The following is a 25,686-nucleotide window of genomic DNA, read 5'->3' as shown; positions in this document are numbered from 1 at the left end:
ACTGAGAGACAGCTCTCATTTCCTTCAGTATATGCTGGTCCAGCTGTCTGTCTGTGTATCTGTCAAAAGCCAGTTTTTCAGCTAGTTTCAAATGTCAATTGGCAAAAATATATCTCATGTCCTTGGTCCTGCGTGGTTGTACCCTACGGCAACGAGAATGCATATTTGAAGCTGGCTGTATCTTATAGCAACAAGAATGCATCCTTTGACTCAGTCCCTGGAGCTTGCTGCCTTAAAGCTGTACTGATCCTGTTACAGCCTTAAAGGCACACCGCATACGCCCCAGAAAAAAAACTACAGGATCATAACCATAGTGACTGTTATAATGTAAGAAACGTGGCAGTCAATTTGCACAAAGCAAGGTACAACAAACAGCAATAAAATAACCACCAGATAAATTGCTTTAGTAGTGTTGGCCGAGGGATAAATGATAGCCAGGCTCTCCTATGAATAATGCTGTGGGATCTTTTATGTCCACTGGAGGCAGTCTCTCAGTGCCAGTCTAGATTATGTCCTAAAGTCTCTGGAGTGGGCCTTGAACCCTGAGCCCTCTGACTCAGAGGCCAAAGTGCTATCACTGGGTTAAAGCTGACACCAAGACACTTCAAGGATAAAGAATGCAAATTTGGAACTATGCTTTCGGTTACAGCAAGGCAGTGCGGCCAGATGGCACATGTGGGGCTCTGTCAGACAGATTTTGGTTACATGTCCAGATATGACTCATTTAAGACATGGTTACATACTATAATGGGGTGACGTTAGAGTTAGCATTCTGGTAGCATGAGATCAAATAGGTCTAAGGGTCTTATTCCTCTGAATCTTTCTTGAAACTTATTTTGGTTTATTATAAAAATGTAACATTTATAGATGAATTTCAGAGCAATTACTCAAGTAGAATACAATATCTAAATCAAGGACTTCTGCATGCCTATAACCCTGAAATTATAAAGAATAAAGGGAATGGAATTGATTTTTGTAGAAATGATTTTGCAGAGAGATGACATCTGGCCAAACTTAAAACCAAATACAAAATATGCACGAAACACTTGTATAAAGGACTGTACCATCTCTTGCTATACCATTGTACAGATGTTGCTAAACAAGCTTTAGTGCTGCAAATAACTGTTCAATAACTTTGCCTATTGCAATCACAGCAGGACAAGTTACTATATGGATCTGAAACTGAAGTTGGCAATTGGGAACTAAACTAAGCCAACTATACCAACCATACTTGAGTCAGCTCAGAGATGCAGGTGCTAAAGTCAGTCTTGTTGGTTAGGGTGGGTCAAACTGACGAATGACTTATGTTCCTGTATTGAACAGGAAGACTTCTCAAAGCACGAAGAGGGAAAATAGTGGAATTAGAGCAAGAAGAAAATCTGACCGGTTTGGGGAGTGATAGGTTGGAATAGGAGGCCAAGAGCATTTTGAAGAGAGATTTTGAGGATGTGTTTGAAAGCAAGAGAAGGTGCCATGATACAGAAATCAAGTCATGGAGTTCTATAGGGCAGGGGCACAGTTGTGTGGAAACCAAGAGCAGAGCAGACAGAATAGAGATAAGGAGTAAAATACAGAAAATACACGCAACATCTGTGGAGAAAGAAACAAAACTAGTATTTCAGGTCAATGATCTCTTTCTTAACAGAGCAAAAAGAAATTAGAGATGCAACAGTTTTAAAGCAAGTACAGAGGCAGGGAATGGGGGAAAGAATAAAAGAGAAGGTTTTTGATAGGCAGGTGTGATTAAACTGCAAAAAGGATGATGGTGCATGGCAAAAAGAGAGTGATAATGGGACAAGCAAAGAAACAATTCTTTGATGGGTGACACAGAAGGAAGATCAAGGTAGTACAGTAGATGTATAAATGGACTTTTGGAAGGCTTTGACAAACTGTCACGCAAGAGGCATGTCGAGAAGTTGGAAGTCCACAGAATTTAGTGAAAGGCTGCATTTGCTGACAATGCAACCATTAGGTGGCACAGTTCTGGCACATGCGCAAATATAGCCTCATGGACAGAAACGTCACTGTTTGCAACGTCTCAGGCAGTTGCCAGTATAAAAATGGCACTGCTCAATTTGACAAAAAAAAAAAAAAATTGAACCCAAACCCCCTCATCCCTTAATGGCCGCCTCCACACCCCCACTCCCCAACAGTACCCACTCCCTCTTGCGATCGCCGCTTCTGTTCCCTGCTCCCTCCTGCGATCGCTGCTTCAATTGCCGCGTTTAGTTTCCCACACCCTCCCGCGATCGCCACTTCTCTTCCCTGCTCCCTGCTGTGCCCGCCTTCTGGCTGCTTCTTCCCACAGCGAATACAGTATATTAAATTGAAATTAGTACAAGTAAATCACTGTTTCACCTGAAAGGAGTGTTTGGACCCCTGGACATTGGGAAGGGTGAAAATGGAAGGGCAGCTATTGCATTTCCTGCATGGGAAGAGGATTGGGCATTGGGAGTGATTGAAGAATGGACCAGGGTGTGGTAAAGGGAATGGTCCCTTTGGAATGTTGGGAGGGGAGTGAAGTGGAAAGCCTGTTTGCTGGTGGCACCATGCTGGAGATGACAGAAATGGAGGATGAAGAATCATTAAATGTGGAGGCTTGTGGGGAAGGCGAAGAGAAGAACCCTATCATGGTTTTGGAATGGAGAGAAGGGGTGAGGATAGAAGTACAGGAAATGAGACAAACAAGGTTGAGGGCTGGGCCAAGTGAAATCCATGGAGGAAAAAGGAAGACATATTGTAAGCACTGATATGGAAGGAGTAATCGTCAGAACATATGCAACAGAGATGGAAAAACTCAGAATGGAATAGAGTCTGTACAGGAGATGGTCCATGAGAAGGTGAAGTGTGTGGGGGGAGGGGGGGTGGAAAAGAGTGAAAATTGGAAGCAAAGTTAATGAAACGTTCTGTTTCTAATTGAGAGCAGGAAGCAGCACTGATACATTCATCAATATACTAGAAATAGAGGTGAGGAAGGAGACCCGAGTAGGATTGGAACAGAAAATGTTTTTGATATCCCACGGAAAAGCAGGCATAGCTTGGATCCATATAGGTTTCAATAGCAACACCTTTTACTTGGAAGTAGTGAGTGGAGTTATTCCATGTGAGAACATGTTTAGCCAGTTAAAGGGGTGGCTGTGGATGGGGACCAGTTGGGCCTCTGTTCAAGGAAGCAGAGGGCCCTCAGACTGTCCTGGTGTGAGATGGAGATGTAGAGGACTGGAAGGAGACCTTTAGGATCAGGAAACTGGAAATTGTTAAAGTGGAGGATGGTGTTGTGGGTCAGAAGAGACCGGACAGGAGGAAAAAGTAGTACTGTGATAGGAAGAAGTAAGTCACCTGGGGAAAGAACAAGCTAAACGATGGGTCTACCAGGGCAGTCCTGTGGACCTTGGGAAGGAGATAGATGTGGACTGTGTGAGGTTGGAAGACTATGAGGGGCATGTGGGTGGGGAGGAAAAAGATCTCCAGAGGAGATGAGGTCAGTGACTGGGAAACAACAGCTTGATATTCGCTGGTGGGGTCATGATACAGGGGGAGGTAAAAGGATGTGTCAGCTGGCGTGGAGAGGTCACTCCATGGTCACCTCACAGCGACCAAACACGGAAGGCAGTAGTTACGGGTTATAAATCTAGCTCAATTGACGTAGAGATTGGGCGCCACGGGTTGCCTTCGTTGGTGGAAGAGGTCATCGCATCTCACTGGACAGCTACCGCCCGTCTCAAACCAGGCAGCCCCCGGTCAGAAAGGTTCTGTCCCGCCACAGTCCACCTGCTTCAATGGGTGCTTGGAGCTCAGGGTCATTGCCCGAAAAGTGGACTGTAACACCGCACCAAACAGCACGACAGAAAAAAGGAAAGGTACCAGTCCTTCATTTTGCAAGCTGGAATGTCAGAAGTGTGTGTCCTGGTCTTACACAAATCAACGAGTCTCGGAAGACCGCCATCATTAACAACGAGCTCAGTAGACTCAATGTGAACATTGCAGCACTTCAGGAGACACACCTCCCTGCGAGCGGATCTCTAAGAGAGCAAGACTGCACCTTCTACTGGCAGGGTAGGGATCCTGAAGGACCAAGACTTCATGCAGTGGGCTTTGCCATCAGAAACTCTTTGCTCAGCATGATAGAGCCACCTTCAAATGGCTCGGAACGCATACTGTCCATCCGACTGCTCACCGCCTCTGGTCCAGTATGCCTACTCAGCATCTATGCTCCAAATCTCTGCTCCCCACCTGAAGTTAAAGACCAGTTCTACGAGGAACTCCATAATATCATTTGTACCATTCCTAATACCGAACATTTGTTCCTGCTGGGGGACTTTAATGCCAGGGTTGGGGCCGACCATGACTCATGGCCCTCCTGCCTTGGGAGCTATGGCGTTGGAAGGATGAATGAGAATGGACAGAGACTGCTGGAGTTGTGTACCTATGACAACCTCTGCATCACCAACTCGTTCTTTCATACTAAACCCGGTCACCAGGTTTCATGGAGACACCCAAGATCACGTCGTTGGCACCAGCTGGACCTCATCGTCACAAGACGAACCTCTATAAACAGTGTCCAAATCACACGCAGCTTCCAGTGTGGACTGCGACACTGACCACACCCTGGCGTGCAGCAAAGTTAGACTCAAACCAAAGAAGCTGCATCACTCCAAGCAGAAGGGCCGCCCGCGCATCAACACTATCAGAATTTCTTCTCCACAGCTGTTACATAAGTTTCTAAATTCACTTGAAAAAGCCCTTCAAAACACTCCTGTCGGGGATGCAGGGACAAAGTGGGCCCACATCAGAGACGCCATCTATGACTCAGCAATGACCACCTTTGGCAAACGTGAGAAGCAGAATGCAGATGGTTTCAATCTCACTTTGAAGAGCCGGAACCTGTCATAGCCGTTAAGCGCACTGCTCTGTTGAACTACAAGAAAGCCCCTAGTGAGTTAACATCCGTAGCACTTGAAGTAGCCAGAAGCGCTGCACAAAGAACAGCCAGGCGCTGTGCAAATGACTACTGGCAGCACCTATGCAGTCGTATTCAGCTGGTCTCGGACACCAAAAACATCAGAGGAATTTATGATGGCATTAAGAAAGCTTTTGGGCCAACCATCAAGATCACCACCCCCCCCCCCTCAAGTCTTAATCAGGCGACACGATCACTGACCAACACAAGCAAATGGACCGCTGGGTAGAGTACTACCTAGAACTGTACTCCAGGGAAAATGTTGTCACTGATACCGCCCTCAATGCAGCCCAGTCTCTGCCAGTCATGGATGAGCTGGACGAAAAGCCAACAAAATCAGAACTCAGTGATGACATTGATTCTCTAGCCAGTGGAAAAGCCCCTGGAAAGGACGGCATTACTCCTGAAATAATCAAGAGTGCCAAGCCTGCTATACTCTCAGCACTCCATGAACTGCCTTGCCTGTGCTGGGATGAGGGAGCAGTACCACAGTTCTTGCGCGTTGCCAATATCATCACCCTCTATAAGAACAAGGGTGACCACGGTGACTGCAACAACTACCGTGGAATCTCCCTGCTCAGCATAGTGAGGCACAGTGCAGCTTTCAAGCAGAGAAATCCACCACTGACACGCTGTTCTCCCTTCGCCAGTTACAGGAGAAATGCCGCAAACAGATGCCCCTTTATGTTGCTTTCATAGATCTCACCAAAGCCTTTGACCTCGTCAGCAGACGTGGTCCTTCAGACTACTAGCAAAGATCGGATGTCCACCAAACCTACTAAGTATCATCACCTCATTCCATGACAATATGAAAGGCACAATTCAGCATAGCAGTGCCTCATCAGACCCCTTTCCTATCCTGAGTGGCATGAAACAGGGCCGTGTTCACGTACTTACACTGTTTGGGATCTTATTCTCACTGCTGCTCTCACATGCATTCAAAGTCTTCAGAAGAAGGAATTTTCCTCCACACAAGATCAGATGGCAGGTTGTTCAACATTGCCCGCCTTAGAGCGAAGACCAAAGTATGGAAGTTCCTCATCAGGGAAATCCTCTTTGCTGACGATGCTGCATTAACATCCCACACAGAAGAGTGACTGTAGAGACTCATCGACAGGATTGCGGCTGCCTGCAACGAATTTGGCCTAACCATCAGCCTCAAGAAAAAGAACATTATGGGACAGGATGTCAGAAATGCTCCATCCATCAATATCGGCGACCACGCTCTGGAAGTGGTTCAATAGTTCACCTACCTAGGCTCAACTATCACCAGTAACCTGTCTCTCGATGCAGAAATCAACAAGCGCATAGGAAAGGTGTCCGCTGCTATGTCCAGACTGGCCAAGAGTGCGTGGGAAAATGGCGCACTGACATGAAACACAGAAGTCCGAGTGCTTCAAGCCCGTGTCCTCAGTACCTTGCTCTACGGCAGCGAGGCCTGGACAACATGTCAGCCAGGAGCGATGTCTCAACTCATTCCATCTTCGCTGCCTCCGGAGAATACTTGGCATCAGGTGGCAGGACTGTATCTCTAATGCAGAAGTCCTCGAGGCAGCCAACATCCCCAGCATATACACCCTACTGAGCCAGCGGTGCTAGAGATAGCTTGGCCATGTGAGCCGCATGGAAGATGGCAGGATCCCCAAAGACACATTGTACAGCGAGCTCACCACTGTTATCAGACCCACCGACCGTTCATGTCTCCGCTTTAAAGACGTCTGCAAACGCGACATGAAGTCCTGTGACATTGACCACAACTCGCGGGAGTCAGTTGCCAGCAATCGCCAGAGCTGGCGGACAGCCATAAAGGCGGGGCTTAAGAGTGGCGAGTTGAAGAGACTTAGCAGTTGGCAGGAAAAAAGACAGAAGTGCAAGGAGAGAGCCAACTGTGTAACAGCCCGACAATCAATTTTATCTGCAGCACCTGTGGAAGAGTCCGTCACTCTAGAATTGGCCTTTATAGCCACTCCATGCGCTGCTCCACAAACCACTGACCACCTCTAGGCGCTTACCATTGTCTCTCGAGACAAGGAGGCCAAAGAAAGAGAATTGGCAGTTCTGATGAAGGGTCACTGACCCGAAACGTTAACTCTGCTTCTCTTTCCACAGATGCTGCCAGACCTGCTGAGTGGTTCCAGCATTTCTTGTTTTTATAAAGAGAATTGGCGTTCATTTGACTGCATGATAGAGGTCTGTTCGCCAAACAAAAGCGCTGCCCTTGTCAGCAGGTTTAACAGCAATGGCAGGGTTGGACCGGAGAGAATGGAGTGCTGCAAGTTCAGAAGTAGTTAGGGTAGAGCAACTGAGGGAAGTGGAGAAATTGAGACGCCAATGTTGGCTGACCAGAGATCATGAAGACAAAAGGACGGAGATGCAATAGATCCTTGCAAGGTTGGATGTGATGCCTGTGCATAAGTTCAAGTAGGCGAGGATTTGGGCAGTACATTTCTGAAGAAGTTATAACTTAAGGAGGACTGAGGTGTAGAGATCGGCCAAGAGGACAGAGAAGTTGTGCCGCAGTGATAAATGCATGAACTGGTCATAAACTACTGATTCCTACAGGGGCTCTTTAATCCAGTTCAACATGTTACAACATTGATGACTGACCACTGAGAGTTGACTGCTATTTGAATGTTAACAATGCAAAAAGTAACATAGCTGGCACTGTACAGTGCAATTAATAGATGGTACAAAAGCAAAATACTGTGGAGGTGAAATCTGAAATTGGAAAGGTCATTGGCCTGAAATGTCAATTCTGTTTCTCTCTTCACAGGTTTTTTTTTTATTTATTCATTCATGGGATGTGGGCATCACCGGCTAGGCTAGCATTTATTGCTCATCCCTAATTGCCCTCGAGAAGGTGGTGGTGAGCTGCCTTCTTGAACTGCTGCAGTCCATGTGGGGTAGGTACACCCACAGTGCTGTTAGGAAGGGAGTTCCAGGATTTTGACCCGTTGACAGGGAAGGAACGGCGACATAGTCCCACGTTAGGATGGTGTGTATTGGAGTGGAACTTGCAAGTGGTGTTCCCATGCATTTCCTGCCCTTGTCCTTCTCGGTGGTAGATGTCGCAGGTTTGGAAGGTGCTGTTTAAGGAGTCTTGCTGCGTTGCTGCAGTGCATCGTGCATATGGTACACACTGCTGCTACTACTATGTGTCGGTGGTGGTGGAGGGAGTGAATGTTTGTAGAATGGGGTGCCAACCAAGCAGGCTGCTTCATCCTGGATGGTATCGAGCTTCTTGAGTGTTGTTGGAGCTGCACCCATCCAGGCAAGTGTCCTGACTTGTGCCTTTAGATGGGCAGGCATTGGGGAGTCAGGTGGTGAGCTACTCGGCCGCAGAATTCCCAGCCTCATCCTCTGATCTGCTCTTGCAGCCACAGCATTTGCTGGTCCAGTTCAGTTTCTGGTCCATAGTGACCCAAAGGATAGTTGGGGATTCAGTGATAGTAATGCCATTGTACGTCAAGGGGAGATGGTTAGATCCTCTCGTGTTCGAGATAGCCATTGCCTGGCACTTGCGTGGCGCAAATGTTACTTGCCACTTATCAGCCCAAGCCTGAATGTTGTCCAGGTCTTGCTGCATATGGATATGGCCTAAAGGTCAGCAAAGTAAACCCGACCCGAGCCCAAATGCCAGACCCGGAAGCCCGACCCGAGCCCAACACATGTCGTCGGGACCAGTCGGGGTAGGGTCGGGTAGCAGGCCTTTACCAATGTACTGATGTAAAGGCCTGCTACCCAACCCGACCAGACGATACGTGTTGGGCTCAGGCCAGGCTTCTGGGTCCGACATTCGGGCTCGGGTTGGGTTTCCTTTGCAGACCTTTAACATTGCCTCCTTCAGTATCTGAGGAGTCGCGAATGGTGCTGAACGTGGTGAAATCATCAGTGAACATCCCCACTTCTGATCTTATGATCGAAGGAAGGCCACTGATGAAGAGGCTGAAGATGGTTGGGCCTAGGACACTACCCTGAGGAACTCCTGCAATGATGTCCTGGAGCTAAGATGATTGACTTCCAACAACCACAACCATCTTCCTTTGCACTAGGTATGACTCCAACCAGCGGAAGGCTTTCCCCCAATTCCCACAGACTTGGGTTTTGCAAGGACTCCTTGAGGCCATACTCGGTCAAATGCTGCCTTGATGTCAAGGGTAATCACTCTCACCTCATCTCGAGTTCAGCTCTTTTGTCCATGTCTGAACCAAGGCTGTGATGAGGTCAGGAGCTAAGTGGCCCTGGCGGAACCCAAACGGAGCGTCACTGAGCAGGTTATTGCTAAGCAAGTGCCGCTCGAAAGCACTGTCCACAACATCTTCCATCCCTTTACTGATGATCGAGAGTAGACTGATGGGGCGGTAATTGGCCGGGTTGGATTTGTCCTGCTTTTTGTGTACAAGACATACCAGGGCAATTTTCCACATTGTAGGGTAGATGCCAGTGTTGTAGCTGTACTGGAACAGCTTGGCTAGGGCGTGGCAAGTTCGGGAGCACAGGTCTTCAGTACTATTGCCCGAATGTTGTCAGGACTCAGTCTTTGCAGTATCCAGTGCCTTCAGTCGTTTCTTGATATCACATGGAGTGAATTAAATTGGCTGAAGACTGGCATCTGTGATGCTGGGGACTTCAGGAGGAGGCCGAGATGGATCATCAACTCGGCATTTATTTATTTAGAGATACAGCACTGAAACAGGCCCTTCGGCCCACCTAGTCTATGCCGACCATCAACCACCCATTACACTAACCCTACATTAATCCCATATTCCTACCCCATCCCCACCTTCCCTCAATTCCCCTACCACCTATCCATACTACAATTTATAATGGCCAATATACCTATCTACCTGCAAGTCTTTGGCTATGGGAGGAAACCAGAGCACCCGGCGAAAACCCACACGGTCACAGGGAGAACTTGCAAACTCCGCACAGGCAGTACCCAGAATTGAACCCGGGTTGCTGGAGTGGTGAGGCTGCGATGCTAACCACTGCGCCGCCCTATTGCAGGCTGAAGATTGTTGCAAATGCTTCTGCCTTACCTTCGGCACTGATGTACTGGGCTCCCCCATCATTGAGGATGGGGATATTTGTGGAGCCACCTCCTCCAGTTAGTTGTTTAACTGTCCACGACTGGAGGTCGCAGGACTGCAGAGTTTAGATCAGATCCATTGGTTGTGGGATCACTTAGCTCTGTCTATCGCATGCGGTTTACGCGTTTGGCATGCAAGTAGTCCTGGGTTGGAGCTTCACCAGGTTAACACCTCAATTTGAAGTATGCCTGCTGCTGCTCTTGGCATGCCCTCCTGCACACTTCATTGAACCAGTGTTGATCCCCCGGCTTGATGGCAATGGTATAGTGGGGGATATGCCGTGTCATGAGGTTACAGATTGTGGTTGAGTACAATTCTGCTGCTGCCGACAGTGCCTGATGGATGCCCAGTTTTGCATTGCTAGATTTGTTCGAAATCTATCCCATTTAGCAGGGTGGTAGTACCAAACAACACAATGGAGGGTATCCTCAATGTAAAGACGGGACTTCGTCTCCACAAGGACTGTGCAGTAGTCACTCCTACCAATACGGTCATGGACAGATGCATCTGTGACAGGCAGATTGGTGAGGACCTGCTCAAGTATGTTTTCCCTTCTTGTTGATTGCATCACCACCTGCCGCAGACCCAGTCTAGCAGCCATGTCCTTGAGGACTTTCATTTTATTAGTTTCTGGGATGTGGGCATCGCTGGCATTTATTGCCCATCCCTAATTGCCGTTGACCTGAGTGGCTTGCTATGACATTTCAGAGGACATTTTAAGAGTCAACCACATTGCTGTGGGTCTAGAGTCACATGTAGGCCAGACTAGGTAAGGACGGTAGATTTCCTTCCCTAAAGGACATTAGTGAACCTGATGGGTTGTTACAACAATCGGCAATGGTTTCATGGCCATCATTAGACTAGCTTTTAATTTCAGATTTATCAAATGAATTCAAATTCCACCTTCTGCTGTGGTGGGATTCGAACCCATGTCCCCAGAGCAATACCTTAGGTCTCTGTGCTACTAAATTAAAAGCAAAATACTGTGGATGCTGGAAATCAGAAATAAAAACAAGAAATGCTGGAAATACTCAGCAGGTCTGGCAGCATCTGTGGAGAGAGAAGCAGAGTTAACGGTTCAGGTGAGTGACCCTTCTTCAGAACTGGTGAATATTAGAAATGTAAAAGGTTATAAGCAAGTAAAGTGGGGGTGGGGCAAGAGATAACAAAGGAGGTGGTGTAGATAGGACAAGGTCACAGAATAGCTGACCAAAAGGTCATGGAGCAAAGATATGTTAATGGTGTGTTGAAAGACAAAGCATTAGCACAGAACAGGTGTTAACGGACTGAAAATTGAACAGCCGCAAGTACAAACATGAAAAAAACAGTGGGTAAGCAAACTGAACAAACTAAGATTAAATAAAACAAACACAAAAGAATATATATAAAAAAAAGGAAAAAGAAAAAAACAACTAAAAATAAAAGTAAAATGGGGGGCCTGTCACGCTCTGAAATTATCGAACTCAAAGTTCAGTCTGGCAGGTTGTAGTGTGCCTAATCAGTAAATGAGATGCTGTTCCTGGAGCTTGTGTTGATGTTCACTGGAACGCTGCAGCAATCCCAGGACAGAGATGTGAGCATGAGAGCAGGGGGGAGTGTTGAAAGGCAAGCAACCGGAAGCTCGGGGTCCTGCTTGCGGACTGAGAGGAGGTGTTCAGCAAAGCGGTCTCCCAGTCTGCGTTTGGTCTTCCCAATGTAGAGGAGACCACATTGTGAGCAGCGAATACAGTATACTACATTGAAAGAAGTACAAGTAAATCGCTGCTTCACCTGAAAGGAGTGTTTGGGGCCTGGGATAGTGAGGAGAGAGTAGGTAAATGGGCAGGTATTACACCTCCTGCGATTGCAGGGGAAGGTGCCATAGGAAGGGGATGAGGTGGTGGGGGTAATGGAGGAGTGGACCAGGGGGTCACGGAGGGAACAACCCTTCGGATTTTTTTGTTTTTGGATGTCCATAGCGAAGAGGCGGCGGTTGGCGCCAGGAAACTGGAAATTGTCAAATTGACGTAGGATGTCAGAAGAGTCACGGATCTCGGTGGGAAGAGACTGGACCAGCGGAGAAAAGATAGAGTCAAGATAGGAAGAAATAAGTTCAGTGGGGTAGGATCAGGCTGACGCAATGGGTCTGCCGGGACAGTCCTGTTTGTGGATTTTGGAAAGGAGGTAGGAGAGGGCTGTAGGCCTGAAGGGATCGTTCCCTCTTTGACACCCTGGTCCACTCCTCCATTACCCCCACCACCTCATCCCCTTCCCACGGCACCTTCCCCTGCAATCGCAGGAGGTGTAATACCTGCCCATTTACCTACTCTCTCCTCACTAACCCAGGCCCCAAACACTCCTTTCAGGTGAAGCAGCGATTTACATGTACTTCTTTCAATGTAGTCTACTGTATTCGCTGCTCACAATGTGTTCTCCTCTACATTGGGGAGGCCAAACGCAGACTGGGTGACCGCTTTGCGGAAAACCTCCGCTCAGTCCGCAAGCAGGACCCCGAGCTTCCGGTTGCTTGCCATTTCAACACGCCCCCCTGCTCACATCTCTGTCCTGGGATTGCTGCAGTGTTCCAGTGAACATCAACACAAGCTCCAGGAACAGCATCTCATTTACCGATTAGGCACACTATAGCCTGCCGGACTGAACATTGAGTTTAATCATTTCAGAGCATGACGGGCCCCCCATTTTACTTTTATTTTTAGTTATTTTTTTCTTTTTCCTTTTTTATATAATCATCTTTTGTGTTTATTTTATTTAATCTTAGTTTGTTCAGTTTGCTTTCCCACTGTTTTTTTCATGTTTGTACTTGCGGCTGTTCAATTTCCAGTCCGTTAACACCCTTTCTGTGCTAATGCTTTGTCTTTCAACACACCATTAACATATCTTTGCTCCATGACCTTTTGGTTAGCTATTCTGTGACCTTGTCCTATCTACACCACCTCCTTTGTTATCTCTTGCCCCACCCCCACTTTACTTGCTTATAACCTTTTACATTTCTAATATTCACCAGTTCTGAAGATGGGTCACTCACCTGAACCGTTAACTCTGCTTCTCTCTCCACAGATGCTGCCAGACCTGCTGAGTATTTCCAGCATTTCTTGTTTTTATCTCTGGGCTACTAATCCAGTGACAATATCACTACGCCACCACCTCCCTCAGATGCTGCCTGAATATTTCCAGCATTTTCTGTTAATTATAGACAGTGTTGTTTGGGGGTAAAGTTTAAACACTTATATATTGCAGTATTGCATAACAAATATCCATCACTGATCTTGCTGCATGAAGTAAAGATCAAGCTACATATGCAGTATTGTGTACAGAGCTATAATTCTCATTGAATATAATTGAGCTGGTAAAGTACAGAGAGAAGACCTACTAGAATGTTAAGTGGACTTGAGCAATGAGATGTATAGAGGCAGAGTTAAAGCCAGGAGTTTGAAATAAACCTATAAAAAACACTAATTCTACCCCAAGTGGAGAGTTGGGACTCACACTTTGGCCAAGATGTGAAAGCTTTGGCGAGGGTACAGAAGAGATTTATTTATTTATTTAGAGATACAGCACTGAAAGAAGCCCTTCGGCCCACCGAGTCTGTGCCGACCATCAACCACCAATTTATACTAATCCTACATTAATCCCATATTCCGACCACATCCCCACCTTCCCTCAATTCCCCTACCTATACTAGGGGCAATTTATAATGGCCAATTTACCTATCAACTGCAAGTCTTTGGCTGTGGGAGGAAACCAGAGCACCCGGCGAAAACCCACATGGTCACAGGGAGAACTTGCAAACTCCGCACAGGCAGTACCCAGAATCAAACCCGGGTCGCTGGGGCTGTGAGGCGGTGCTAACCACTGCGCCGCCCTCAAAAGTCCTTCCAGGGATGAGAGATTAGTTATGTGGATAGACTGGAGAAGCTGGAGTTCTTCTCCTTGGAGCAGAAAAAGCGAAAGAGGAGATGTGCTTGAAACCATGAAGGGTTTGGATAGAATGAAGCGCAACTGTTTCCAACGGCTGAAGGATCAACCACAAGAGGGCACAGATTTAAGGTGACTGACAGAAGAACCAGAGGCAACATGAGGAAAAACACTTTTTATGAGTGTGGTTAGGATTTGTGTAGGATTAGTATAAATGGGTGGTTAATGGTCGGCACAGACTCAGTGGGCTGAAGGGCCTGTTTCAGTGCTGTATATCTAAACCTAAAATCTAAAATTTGAAATGCAATATCTGATAGGATGGTGGAAACCAACTCCATAGTAGCTTTCAAAAAGGAAATTGGATAAAATTTGAAGGGGATGCAATGCAGTGAGATTAACGGGATTGCTCTTTGAAACAGCCAGCACAGATTCAATGGATCAAATGACAACCTTATCTGCTGTACTATTCTATGATTTTACAATCTGTGAATAGCAGATTAAAAGAGTTCATGCCGTCGCTAGATAAAGCAAAGGTCAAGCTGCATATAGAGTATTGTAACACGAAGGACATAGCTGAGCTGAAATGCAGTAAAGAGCTGCTAGAAATGCTAAGGATGTCAGAGAATATACGCACAGAACTGGGATTCTTCTTATTGGAAAGGAGAAGATTGAGTGGGTCTATGATTAAGTCATTCAAATTAATAAAGATATAGTAAACTCATCAAGGATATTTGATTGGTATGAGATACCATAATAAAGGGGACAAGGGACATGAGAATTAATTGAAAAGGGGATGATTCTGGTGGGACATCAGAAACCATTACACTCCCAGAAATACCATGGAACAAAGGGACTCGTGAAAATGAAGAATTGAAAGAAATTACTATTAATTAAGAGGTAGTACTCAAAAATTTAACTGGATTGAAGGTTGGTAAATCCTCTGGACCAGATGAGCTCCATCCCAGAGTGCTGAAGGAGGTGGCAATAGAGATAGTGGATGCATTGGTGGTTATCTTTCAAAATTCTATGGATTCTGGAAAGGTCCTAGCAGACTGGGAAGTAGCAAATGTAACCCCAGCATTTAAGAAAGGAGGGAGAGAGAAAACAGGGAACTACAGACCTGTTGGACTATTAGTAGTAGGGAAAATGTTTGACGAACCTGTTGGAATTTTTTGAAGATGTTATTTGTAGCATCAAGGAGAACCAATGGTGTATCGGGATTTTCAGAAGGCTTTTGATAAGGTCCCACACAAGAGTTTACTAAACAAAATTAGAATACATGGGATTGGGAGCAATACACTGGTAGAGAGCAGGAATAAACGGGTCATTCTCAGGATGCCAGACCGTTACTGGTGGAGTACTATAAGGATCAGTGCTGGGACCACAGGGGTCTGTGGCAGGTGGAGAGGGAACCAACGCGAGGGAAAAACATACTTGACCTTGTCCTCACCAATCTGCCTGCCTCAGATGCTTCTGTCCATGACTATATTGGTAGGAGTGACCACCGCACAGTCCTTGTGGAGACGAAGTCCCGCCTTCACATTGAGGATACCGTCCATCGTGTTGTGTGGCACTATCACCATGCTAAATGGGATAGATTTCAAACAAATCTAGCAATGCAAAACTGGGCATCCATGAGGTGCTGTGGGCCATCAGCAGTAGCAGAATTGTACTCAACCACAATCTGTAACCTCATGGCCCAGCATACCTCCCACTCTACCATTACTATCAAGCCAGGAGACCAACCCTGGTTCAATGAAGAGTGCAGGAGGGCATGCCAGGAGCAGCACCAGGCATACCTCAAAATGAGGTGTCATTCTGGTGAAGCTACAACCCAGGGCTACTTGCATGCCAAACTGCATAAGCAGCATGCAATAGACAGAGCTAAGCGATCCCATAACCAACGGATCAGATCTAAACTCTGCAGTCCTGCCACATCCAGTCATGAATGGTGGTGGACAATTAAACAACTAACTGGAAGAGGCGGCTCCACAAATATCCCCATCCTCAATGATGGGGGAGCCCAGCACATCAGTGCGAAAGATAAGGCAGAAGCATTTGCAATAATCTTCAGCCAGAAGTGCCGAATTGATGATCCATCAAGGGCGGCACAGTGGCAAGCATCGCAGCCTCACAGCTCCAGGGACCCGGGTTCGATTCTGGGTACTGCCTGTGTGGAGTTTGCAAGTTCTCCCTGTGACCGCGTGGGTTTTCGCCGGGTACTCCGGTTTCCTCCCACAGCCAAAGACTTGCAGGTGATAGGTAAATTGGCCATTGTAAATTGCCCCTAGTGTAGGCAGGTGGTAGGGAATATGGGATTACTGTAGGGTTAGTATAAATGGGTGGTTGTTGGTCGGCACAGACTGGGTGGGCCGAAGGACCTGTTTCAGTGCTGTCTCTCAAAATAAATAAATAAATCTCGGCCTCCTCCTGAAGTCCCCAGCGTTACAGATGCCAGACTTCAGCCAATTCAATTCACTCCACGTGATATCAAGAAACGATTGAAGGCACTGGATACTGCAAAGGCTATGGGCCCTGACAATATTCCGGCAATAGTACTGAAGACCCGCGCTCCAGAACTTGCTGCACCCCTAGCCAAGCTGTTCCAGTATAGCTACAACACTGGCATCTACCCGGCAATGTGGGAAATTGCCCAGGTACGTCCTGGACACAAAAAGCAGGACAAGTCCAACCCTGCCAATTACTGCCCCATCAGCCTACTCACAATCATCAGTAAAGTGATGGAGGGTATCATCAACAGTGCCATCAAGCAGCACTTGCTTAGCAATAACCTGCTCAGTGATGCTCAGTTTGGGTTCCGCCAGGGCCACTTGGCTCCTGACCTCATTACAGCCTTGGTTCAAACATGGACAAAAGAGCTGAACTCAGAAGGTGAGGTGAAAGTGACTGCCCTGGACATTAAAGCAACATTTGACCGAGTAAGGCATCAAGGAGCCCTAGCAAAACTGGAGTCAATGGGAATCAGGGGGAAAACTCTCTGCTGGTTGGAGTCATACCTAGCGAAAAGGAAGATGGCTGTGGTTGTTGGAGGTCAATCATCTGAGCTCTAGGACATCACTGCAGGAGCTCCTCAGGGTAGCATTCTAGGCCCAATCATCTTCAGCTGCTCCATCAATGGCCTTCCTTCAATCATAAGGTCAGAAGTGGGGATGTTCGCTGATGATTGCACAATGTTCACCACCATTCGCGACTCCTCAGATACTGAAGCAGTCAGTGTAGAAATGCAGCATGACCTGGACAATATCCAGGCTTGGGCTGATAAGTGGCAAGTAACATTTGCGCCACACAAGTGCCAGGCAATGCCAACTCCAACGAGAGAATCTAACCATCTCCCCTTGACATTCAATGGCATTACCATTGCTGAATACCCAAATATCAACACCCTAGGGACTACCATTGACCAGAAACTGAACTGGAGTAGCCATATAAATACCTACAAGTGGCTACAAGAGCAGATCAGAAGCTAGGAATCCTGCAGCGAGTAACCCACCTCCTGACTTCCCAAAGCCTGTCCACCATCTACAAGGCACAAGTCAGGAGTGTGATGGAATACTCTCCACTTGCCTGGATGGGTGCAGCTCCAACAACACTCAAGAAGTTCGACACCATCCAAAACAAAGCAGCCCGCTTGATTGGCACACCATGCACAAACATTCACTCCCTCCACCACCGACGCACAGTGGCAGCAGTGTGTACCATCGACAAGATGCACTGCAGCAACGCACCAAGGCTCCTTAGACAGCACCTTCCAAACCCGCGACCTCTACCACCTCGAAGGACAAGAGTAGCAGATGCACAGTAACATCACCACCTGCAAGTTCCCGCCCAAGTCACACACCATCTTGACTTGGAACTATATTGCCGTTCCTTCACTGTCGCTGGGTCAAAATCCTGGAACTCCCTTCCTAACAGGGAGTTAGGGTGTGGGTGTACCTACCTCACATGGACTGCAGCGGTTTAAGAAGGCAGCTCACCACCACCTTCTCAAGGGCAATTAGGGATGGGCAATAAATGCTGGCATAGCCATTGACGCCCACATCCCATGAATGAATGAATAAAAATAAAACTATATAAATGATTTGGATGTGGGGACCAAATGTAATATTTCCAAATTTGCTGATGACACAAAACTAGGTGGGAATGCAAGTTGTGAGGAGGATCCTGTCTAAGGGGACTTGAACCGGCTAAGTGAATGGGCAAGAACATGGCAGATAGAATATAATATGAAGTGTGAAGTGATCCACTTTGGTAGAAAAAACAGAAAGACAGAGTATTTCTTAAATGGTGGAAGGTTGGGAAGTGTTGATGTCCAAAGGAACCTGGGTATCTTTGTTCATGAGTCACTAAAAGCTAGCATGCAGATGGTATGTCAACCTTCATCACAAGGGGTTTTGAGTACAGGAGTAAATAAGTCCTTCTGCAATTGCAGAGAGCCTTGGTGAGACCGCACCTGGGGTATTTTGTACAATTTTGGTCTCCGCATCTAAGGAAGGATATTAGTTGCCATAGAGGGAGTGCAATGAAGGTTCACCAAATTAATCCCTAGGATGGCAGGATTGTCTTATGAGGGGAGATTCTAGAAACTGGGCTTGTATTCTCGAGAGTTTTGAAGAATGAGAAATAATCTAATTGAAGCATACAAAATTCTTACAGGGCTCGACAGGGTAGCTGCAGGAAGGATGTTTCCCCTGGCTGGTGAGTCTAGAACCAGGGGACATAGTCTCAGAATAAGGGGTAAGCTGAGATGAGGATGAATTTCTTCACTCAGAGGGTGGTGAATCTTTGGAATTCTCTACCGCAGAGGGTGGTGGAAGCTCAAATCATTGAGTATGTTCAAGACAGAAATCGATAAATATCTGGATATTAATGATATCAAGGCCTCTGGGGATAGCGCAGGAAAGTGGCATTGAGGTAGATGATCAACCATGATCTAACGGAATGGTGGAGCTGCTTGATGGGCTGAATGGCCTGCTCCTATGTTCCAATGAGAAGGCAGTGGTTTTTATGTTTGATACAGCTAACCAAGGACAATTGTAGCAGCAAGTACTTTAAAGCTCTTCGAGGTCAAATGGATCAGAAGAGAAATACCTCACTGGTTATAACTGCTAAGACACAAGGAAGGCAAAGTAAATTTTCTATGGGCTGAATTTTATTTCAGTATTTCGGTTCCGGGAGTCCAGGTGACAGGCCAGAAAGGTGGGGACAGGGGGGTTGGCAGCCCCGCCTCATCCATTTGTCAGATCTCCCGCCAATTTTAATGGCGGGAAGGTACTTAACAGCCCACAATGGGGGATGCCATCTCCTTTACGGGGCAAGAACCCGCCCCAAGAGCTGCTGGCTCAGCAGTCCCAGCACCATCACCAGGAGCCATGACCACTGCTGGTACTGCAGGAGGCCTGGAGCAGCAGCCATGGAGGTGACCCCAGAATTAAGGTAAGTGGGGTCAGGTTTGCAGATCCACTCAGGCAGGCCCTGGCGAGGTGCGGGGCGGTGGGGGGGGCGGGGCGGGTGGTTTGGCAGGGTGGGTGTTGCTAGTGAGAGCAGGTTAGAGCCCTTGCTGCAGGGGGGAATGGGATGGAGCTTCCGTGGTCCACAGCTGCCCGATTAGGAGGGGCTCCCTCACCCCAACAGGGAGGCCGCCAGCTTTTACTCACCACTGGGAAAATACACACAGGCCTCAATTGGCCTCTGAGCAGGAAGACCATCCTTGACCTTTCCGGCCCGCAGTAAAATTTTCATGGCATCAGACATGCTGCACCTTCCCCACCCTGTCCGCCTCCCAGCCTGTCCCTAGCAAACTGGCAAAATCCAGCCCCATATTTCTTCAATGGATTCTACAGTTGAGAGAGGGATCATCAATATGGCAATGAGCTTGTTCTTGTATCATGCTCTGGGTGGTGAACAAAGTATTAGAATAGAAGGGCTCCCACAGATATAGAATAGAATTCAAGTCTTGTAGGGCTTTGGGCTTGAGATAGTTAAGATTGCTTAAGAAGGTTCTGAATTCTTTTTTTGAAGGCAGCTTTAGAAATGGAAGAGTTTTGAGGTCAAAGACGGTAATCAAATCAAGAGTGCTGAGATATGAAGACCGACCAAGGGTGGAGCAAACATTAAAAGATAGAAGCTACTGATTAAACTAGTGAAACATGGAGAATTGATGGAAAGAAATTGCATCATGATGTAGTATTCAGCCAGTGTACTTGAGAGGATTGGAGGCTGTGAACAGAGATGGTGTGCAATTTGAATTAGCTTGAAATAGTCAAGAGTGGAACCATCAGCAAAACAGTAAACATGGTTGAATAACAAGTAAAAAGAGGTTTTGAAGATGGCTTGTGAAAGTGTATCCACAAATGTTTTTGCAACAGAAAAAAATCTTTGTTACATGTCCTGTACCTCCAGTATTTACACTTTTTTCAGACACTCCATTCTCACCAGCTTACTTGCACTATAGTAATAGCAGAATAGCTTTCATTTGGATAAATTACATTCTCAAACTACTGGATTCTAAATAAACATCAGCCAAACAGTGCAAATTACAATGTGTAAATTCTGTTCCAAAATCTTCCCACATTGTCTGGATTCTTCCTTCCACTATTCCATCCGCTATGGAACTTCAACCTCACAAGGAGCCTTCCTGAGAGCAGAATGTGAAATTAGCAGAAAAAAGTTTGGAAAAAGGTTACCTTTTTTGACCTTTCAGCTATCGTAGGTGCTCGAGCTAGCAATTTTTCTTCAAGGTATTCCTTGTTCTGAAAAATATTTTTAACATTTCAGTTAGCATATAGGTTTCAATTTGACACTCAAGAACTTCTAGAAAAAGAGACTTGCATTCTTGCTCAAGCAACTGAACTGTGATACGACTTAGCTCTAAAACAAATGGGTTAACCAGCCTGCTCTGTTAATGTCACCTCTGTAGCTATTCGATGCATTTTGCTCGAATAGTTGAACTGTTGTAGCTGAGTAGCAATAAATTTATTTTGTTGCTAATAATCTGCTGTGAAGATGATTTCTTTCCCCAGGCCTGCAGGCTCGACACCAAGACCCAGGCTGCTCTGGAGTTCTAAGAAACCTGAAATGAACAGAGGCAAAGGCATTGTGGGAAAGCATGGAATTCACCTCAGTAGCTGACAGAAGGAAGCAGGACCGAAAAGGCAGCTGCCATGAAAATAAAATATTGATTTGACTTTTTAGTTAACGACAGAAGTTATATTTGAGGTAACCAGAAAGTGATTATAATTCCCATGTACAGCAAATTCTCAGTTTTGGTTACCTCACTAGGGAAACATTAAGCTTGGGAAGGTGGGGTAAGAGAATTAAGATGCCACCTTAACATTTTCGTATGCATTAACAAGTGAAAACTTAATAGAAGACTTGGAATTAATTAGCTAACAAGTGGTGCAGACAAGGGAGGGAAAACAACTCATATGTACTCAGAATACAAGTTGCTTTTTAAATTCATTCTCAGTATGTGGGCATTGTTGGCGAGCCAAGAATTTATTGTCCATCTCTAGCTGCCATCAGCGAGTGGTGCTTTTATTTTGAATCAGTGGTTTGATACCACTACATGACTTGCTAGACGAATTCAGAGGATAGTTAAGAATGTAGCATGTGGCTGTGGGACTGGATCAACCAGAGCAGACAAGCATGGCAGGCATCCTGCCCTAAAGTATATTAGTGAACCAGTTGGTTTTTTGTAAAAACATGATAGCTTAATGGTCACATTTGATCTGATCACAATAGCGATAAGTGGAAACTTAATAGAAGACTTGGAATATATTAGCCAACAAGTGGTGCAGGCCTAAGACAAGGGAGGGAAAAAAAACTCATATGCACTCAGAATACAAGTTGCTTTTTAAATTCATTCTCAGTATGTGGGCATTGTTGGCGAGCATGGTACAAAGATCGCCTTTAAATAAATGATTGTTTCCTAATAACTCACCATGTAAATACACCATATAAAAGCACTGGGGTAATGCAGTGATTGAGATGTGGTGCAGAAGTTGAAGTGGGCATCACCAGCTTACAGGCCCTATGTGGATGATGTCACCAAAGTTCAGCACATAGATAAGTAACAGTAGGGAGCCAAGAATGGATCCTTGGGGGAACTCCCAAGGTGATGGCGCAAGGTTGGAAGAAAAGCCATTGGTAGAGATGCACTGACTATGATTGGGTAAGCAAGAGTGGAACCAAGTTGGAACCATGGACAGTGGCATCTCCATTTAACCTTTCTGTCCCAATGGACGTAATCTTGGAACTTGAGTTTATTCTCAACTTGACTTTCCCATCCCTGGCATCACACTGGGAATTCTATGCTATATCCTCTCTTCGACTTTTCTGTCATGTAGCTCCCAAAATTGCACACAATACTGTAAAAATGGTCTAATGCCTTGCATTAATTTATGATTTCTTCATATTGTACTCTATGCTCTTATTTATATGACAACATAGGGTGTGTGGGCCTGAGGACTGGTTACAGGCCCAATATCGGCAGAGCCCCGAGTTGGAGATTCCCGGAGTCAGCGACTCACATCGACATCAGCATTGACAGCGGCTTCTTCCCTGAGGTAAAATCCGAAAGCGCGATTAAAGATCCGAGAGTGGCCATCTTTGGGAGGGGCTGCGAGGTCGCAGTGCTCTGGTAAGGTCAAAGTGCAGGCTTTGGTGTACGTCAGGCTTCGGTGAGGAGGGAGAGTAATTTAACCGGGTAAGGCTTAGTTTTTTTTTATTCCCAATTTCTGTCCTTCTTTCTTTCTTTGAAGCCAGAAGTAACGCGAGGGGTGGAAATGGCAGTCAGTGGGGTAGTATGCTCCTTCTGTGACATGTGGGAGATCAGGGAGAAGTCAAATGTCCTTGACGACTACGTTTGCAGGAAGCGTGTCCAGCTGCAGCTCCTTTCAGATCGCATGGATTGGTTGGAGCAGCAGTTGGACTCACTGAGGAGCATACAGGAGTCAGAAAGTATCATAGATAGGAGTTTCAGGGAGGTGGTCACACCGCAGGTTCAGCCAGATAGATGGGTGACCGCCAGGAGGAGCAGGCAGGTAGTGCAGGAGTCCCCTGTGGCTATTCCCCTCAATAACAGGTATGCGGTTTTGGATACTGTTGGGGAGGGGTGGGGGGGGGGGGGGGCGGTGGGGTGGCCTCTCAGGGGAAAGCAGAAGCTGCAGCCAGGTCAATGGCACCATGACTGGCTCTGTTGTACAGCAGGGAAGGGAAAAGTGTAGGCAAGCGGTAGCGATAGGGGACCAGATAGAAGTTTCTGTGGGGGCGAGCAAGAATCCAGGATGGTGTGTTGTCTCCCTGGTGCCAGGGTCAAGGATGTCTGAGCGGGCACAGGGCATTCTGAAAGGGGAGGGTGAGCAGTCAGAGGTCATGGTCCACATTGGTACCAATGACATAGGCAGGAAGAGAGATGAGGTCCTGCAAAGTGAATATAGGGAGTTAGACAGAAGGTTAAAAAGCAGGACCTCTAGGATTGTAATCTCAGGATTACTCCTTGTGCCATGTGCTAGTGAGGGTAGGAATAGGATAAGGCAAATGAATGCGTGGCTGAAGAGCTGGTGTAGGCGGAAGGGCTTCAGCTACTTGGACCATTGGGATCTCTTCTGGTGCAGAGGTGACCTGTACAAGAGGGACGGGTTGCATCTGAGCTGGAAGGGGATCAATATCCTTGCGGGGAGGTTTGCTAGTACTACTTAGAAGGGTTTAAACTAGTCTGGCAGGGGGTGGGACCCAAAGTATTAGTCTCTCTGATGAGATAGTTGAGGCAAATGTAGTGGCGAGTCGAAGAGACTTAGCAGTTGGCAGGAAAAAAAGACAGAAGCGCAAGGAGAGCCAACTGTGTAACAGCCCCACAACCAATTTTATCTGCAGCACCTGTGGAAGAGTCTGTCACTCTAGAATTGGCCTTTATAGCCACTCCAGGCGCTGCTGCACAAACCACTGATCACCTCCAGGCACTTACCCATTGTCTCTTGAGACAAGGAGGCCAAAGAAGAGAGGTTAAAGTAAGCAAGTCCAGTAGGCAGGCCGGGTAGGGGCAGGACAAGGAGCGTGGAAGGTCTGGTAGGCTAAACTGCATTTACTTTAATGCAAGAAGTCTTACAGGTAAGGCAGATGAACTCAGAGCATGGATCGGTACATGGGATTGTGATATTATAGCTAAAACGGAAACGTGGTTGAGGGATGGGCAGGACTGGCAGCTCAATGTTCCGGAGTACCGATGCTTCCGGCATTACAGAAGTGGAGGCAAGAAAGGACGGGGTGTTGCACTATTGATTAGGGAGGACATCACAGCAGTACTTAGAGAGGATATCCTGAGGAGAACATCCAGCGAGGCCATATGGGTAGAACTTAGAAATAAGAAAGGGGTGATCACTTTGATGGGATTACACTATAGGCCCCCAATAGTCAGAGTGAATTGGAGGAGCATATATGTAGGGCAATCACAGATAGGTGAAGCAATTATAAGGTTGTAACAGTAGGTGATTTTAACTTCCCTAATATTGACTGGGACTACCTTAATGCTAAGGGATCAGATGGGGAAGAATTTGTTAAGTGAGTCCAGGATAGTTTTCTGAAGCAGTATGTGGATGGCCCTACTAGAGACGGGACTACACTCGACTTCTCTTAGGAAATGAGGCCAGGCAGGTGGTTGATATGTCAGTAGGGGTGCACTTTGGGACCAATGACCATAACTCTATTAGCTTCAAGCTAGTTATTGAAAAGGATAGGACTGGTTCTCAAGTTGAAGTCCTAAATTGGGGGAAGGCTAATTTTGATGGCATCAGACATGAACTCTCAGAAGTTGAATGGGAGAGGCTGTTTACAGGTAAAGGGACGTCTGGCAAGTGGGAGGCTTTTAAAAGTGAGATAGGAAGAGTTCAGGGCCGGCATGTTCCTGTTTAATTGAAGGGCAAGGCTGGCAAGTTTAGGGAACCTTGGTTGATGAGGGATATTGAGGGTCTGGTCAGGACAAAGGAGGAGGCATATGTCAGATATAGGCAGCTGGGATCAAGCGAGTCCCCGAGGAGTATAAGGGATGTAGGAGTACACTTAAGAAGGAAATTAGGAGGGCGAAAAGGGGCCATGAGATTTCCCTGGCAGATAAGATAAAGGAGAATCCTAAAAGATTCTATAAGTATATTAAGAGTAAAAGGGTAGCTAGGCAGAGAGTAGGTCCCCTTAAGGATCACTGTGGTAATCTGTGTGTGGAGCCACGGGAAATGGGCGAGGTCTTAAATGAATACTTCTCGTCTGTATTTACCGTGGAGAAGGTCATGGAAGCTAGTGAGTTCAAGGGAGGGAACAGCGATATCCTGGAGCATATCAACATTACAAAGGAGGTGGTGTTGGAGGTTTTGAAGCGCATTAAGGTGGATAAAACCCCAGGGCTTGACCAGGTGTATCCTAGGATGCTATGGGAAGCAAGGGAGGAGATTGCTGGGGCCCTGACAGAGATTTTTGCTTCATCGTTAGCCACAGGTGAGGTACCGAAAGACTGGAGGATAGCTTTATCTGCTGTGCCTTTATTTAAGGGCAGCAGGGATGAGCCAGGGAACTACAGGCCAGTGGTGGGAAAGTTATTGGAAAGGATTCTGAGAGACAGGATTGATATGCATTTGGAAAGGCATGGTCTGATTAGGGATAGTCTTTGTACATGGGAAATCATGTCTCACGAATTTGATTGCGTTTTGAGGA

The 25,686-nt window shown here is 46.6% G+C and overlaps 1 protein-coding gene across 1 annotated transcript in view; it reads right to left on the bottom strand.

The window, feature by feature from the left end:
• Window positions 1-25,686, bottom strand: part of oxsr1b (oxidative stress responsive kinase 1b) — a 279,002-nt gene that overhangs the window by 68,747 nt on the left and 184,569 nt on the right. The window contains exon 10 of the mRNA XM_068031431.1: window positions 20,670-20,735. Within this exon, the coding sequence (XP_067887532.1) occupies window positions 20,670-20,735 (66 nt within the window). The remainder of the gene's footprint in view (window positions 1-20,669; window positions 20,736-25,686) is intronic.

This window comes from Heterodontus francisci, chromosome 5 (genome assembly GCF_036365525.1).
Source record: "Heterodontus francisci isolate sHetFra1 chromosome 5, sHetFra1.hap1, whole genome shotgun sequence".
NCBI lineage: Eukaryota > Metazoa > Chordata > Chondrichthyes > Heterodontiformes > Heterodontidae > Heterodontus > Heterodontus francisci.
Note: the sequence above shows the minus strand (reverse complement) of the source record. Positions and strands in the feature narration are given on the sequence as shown.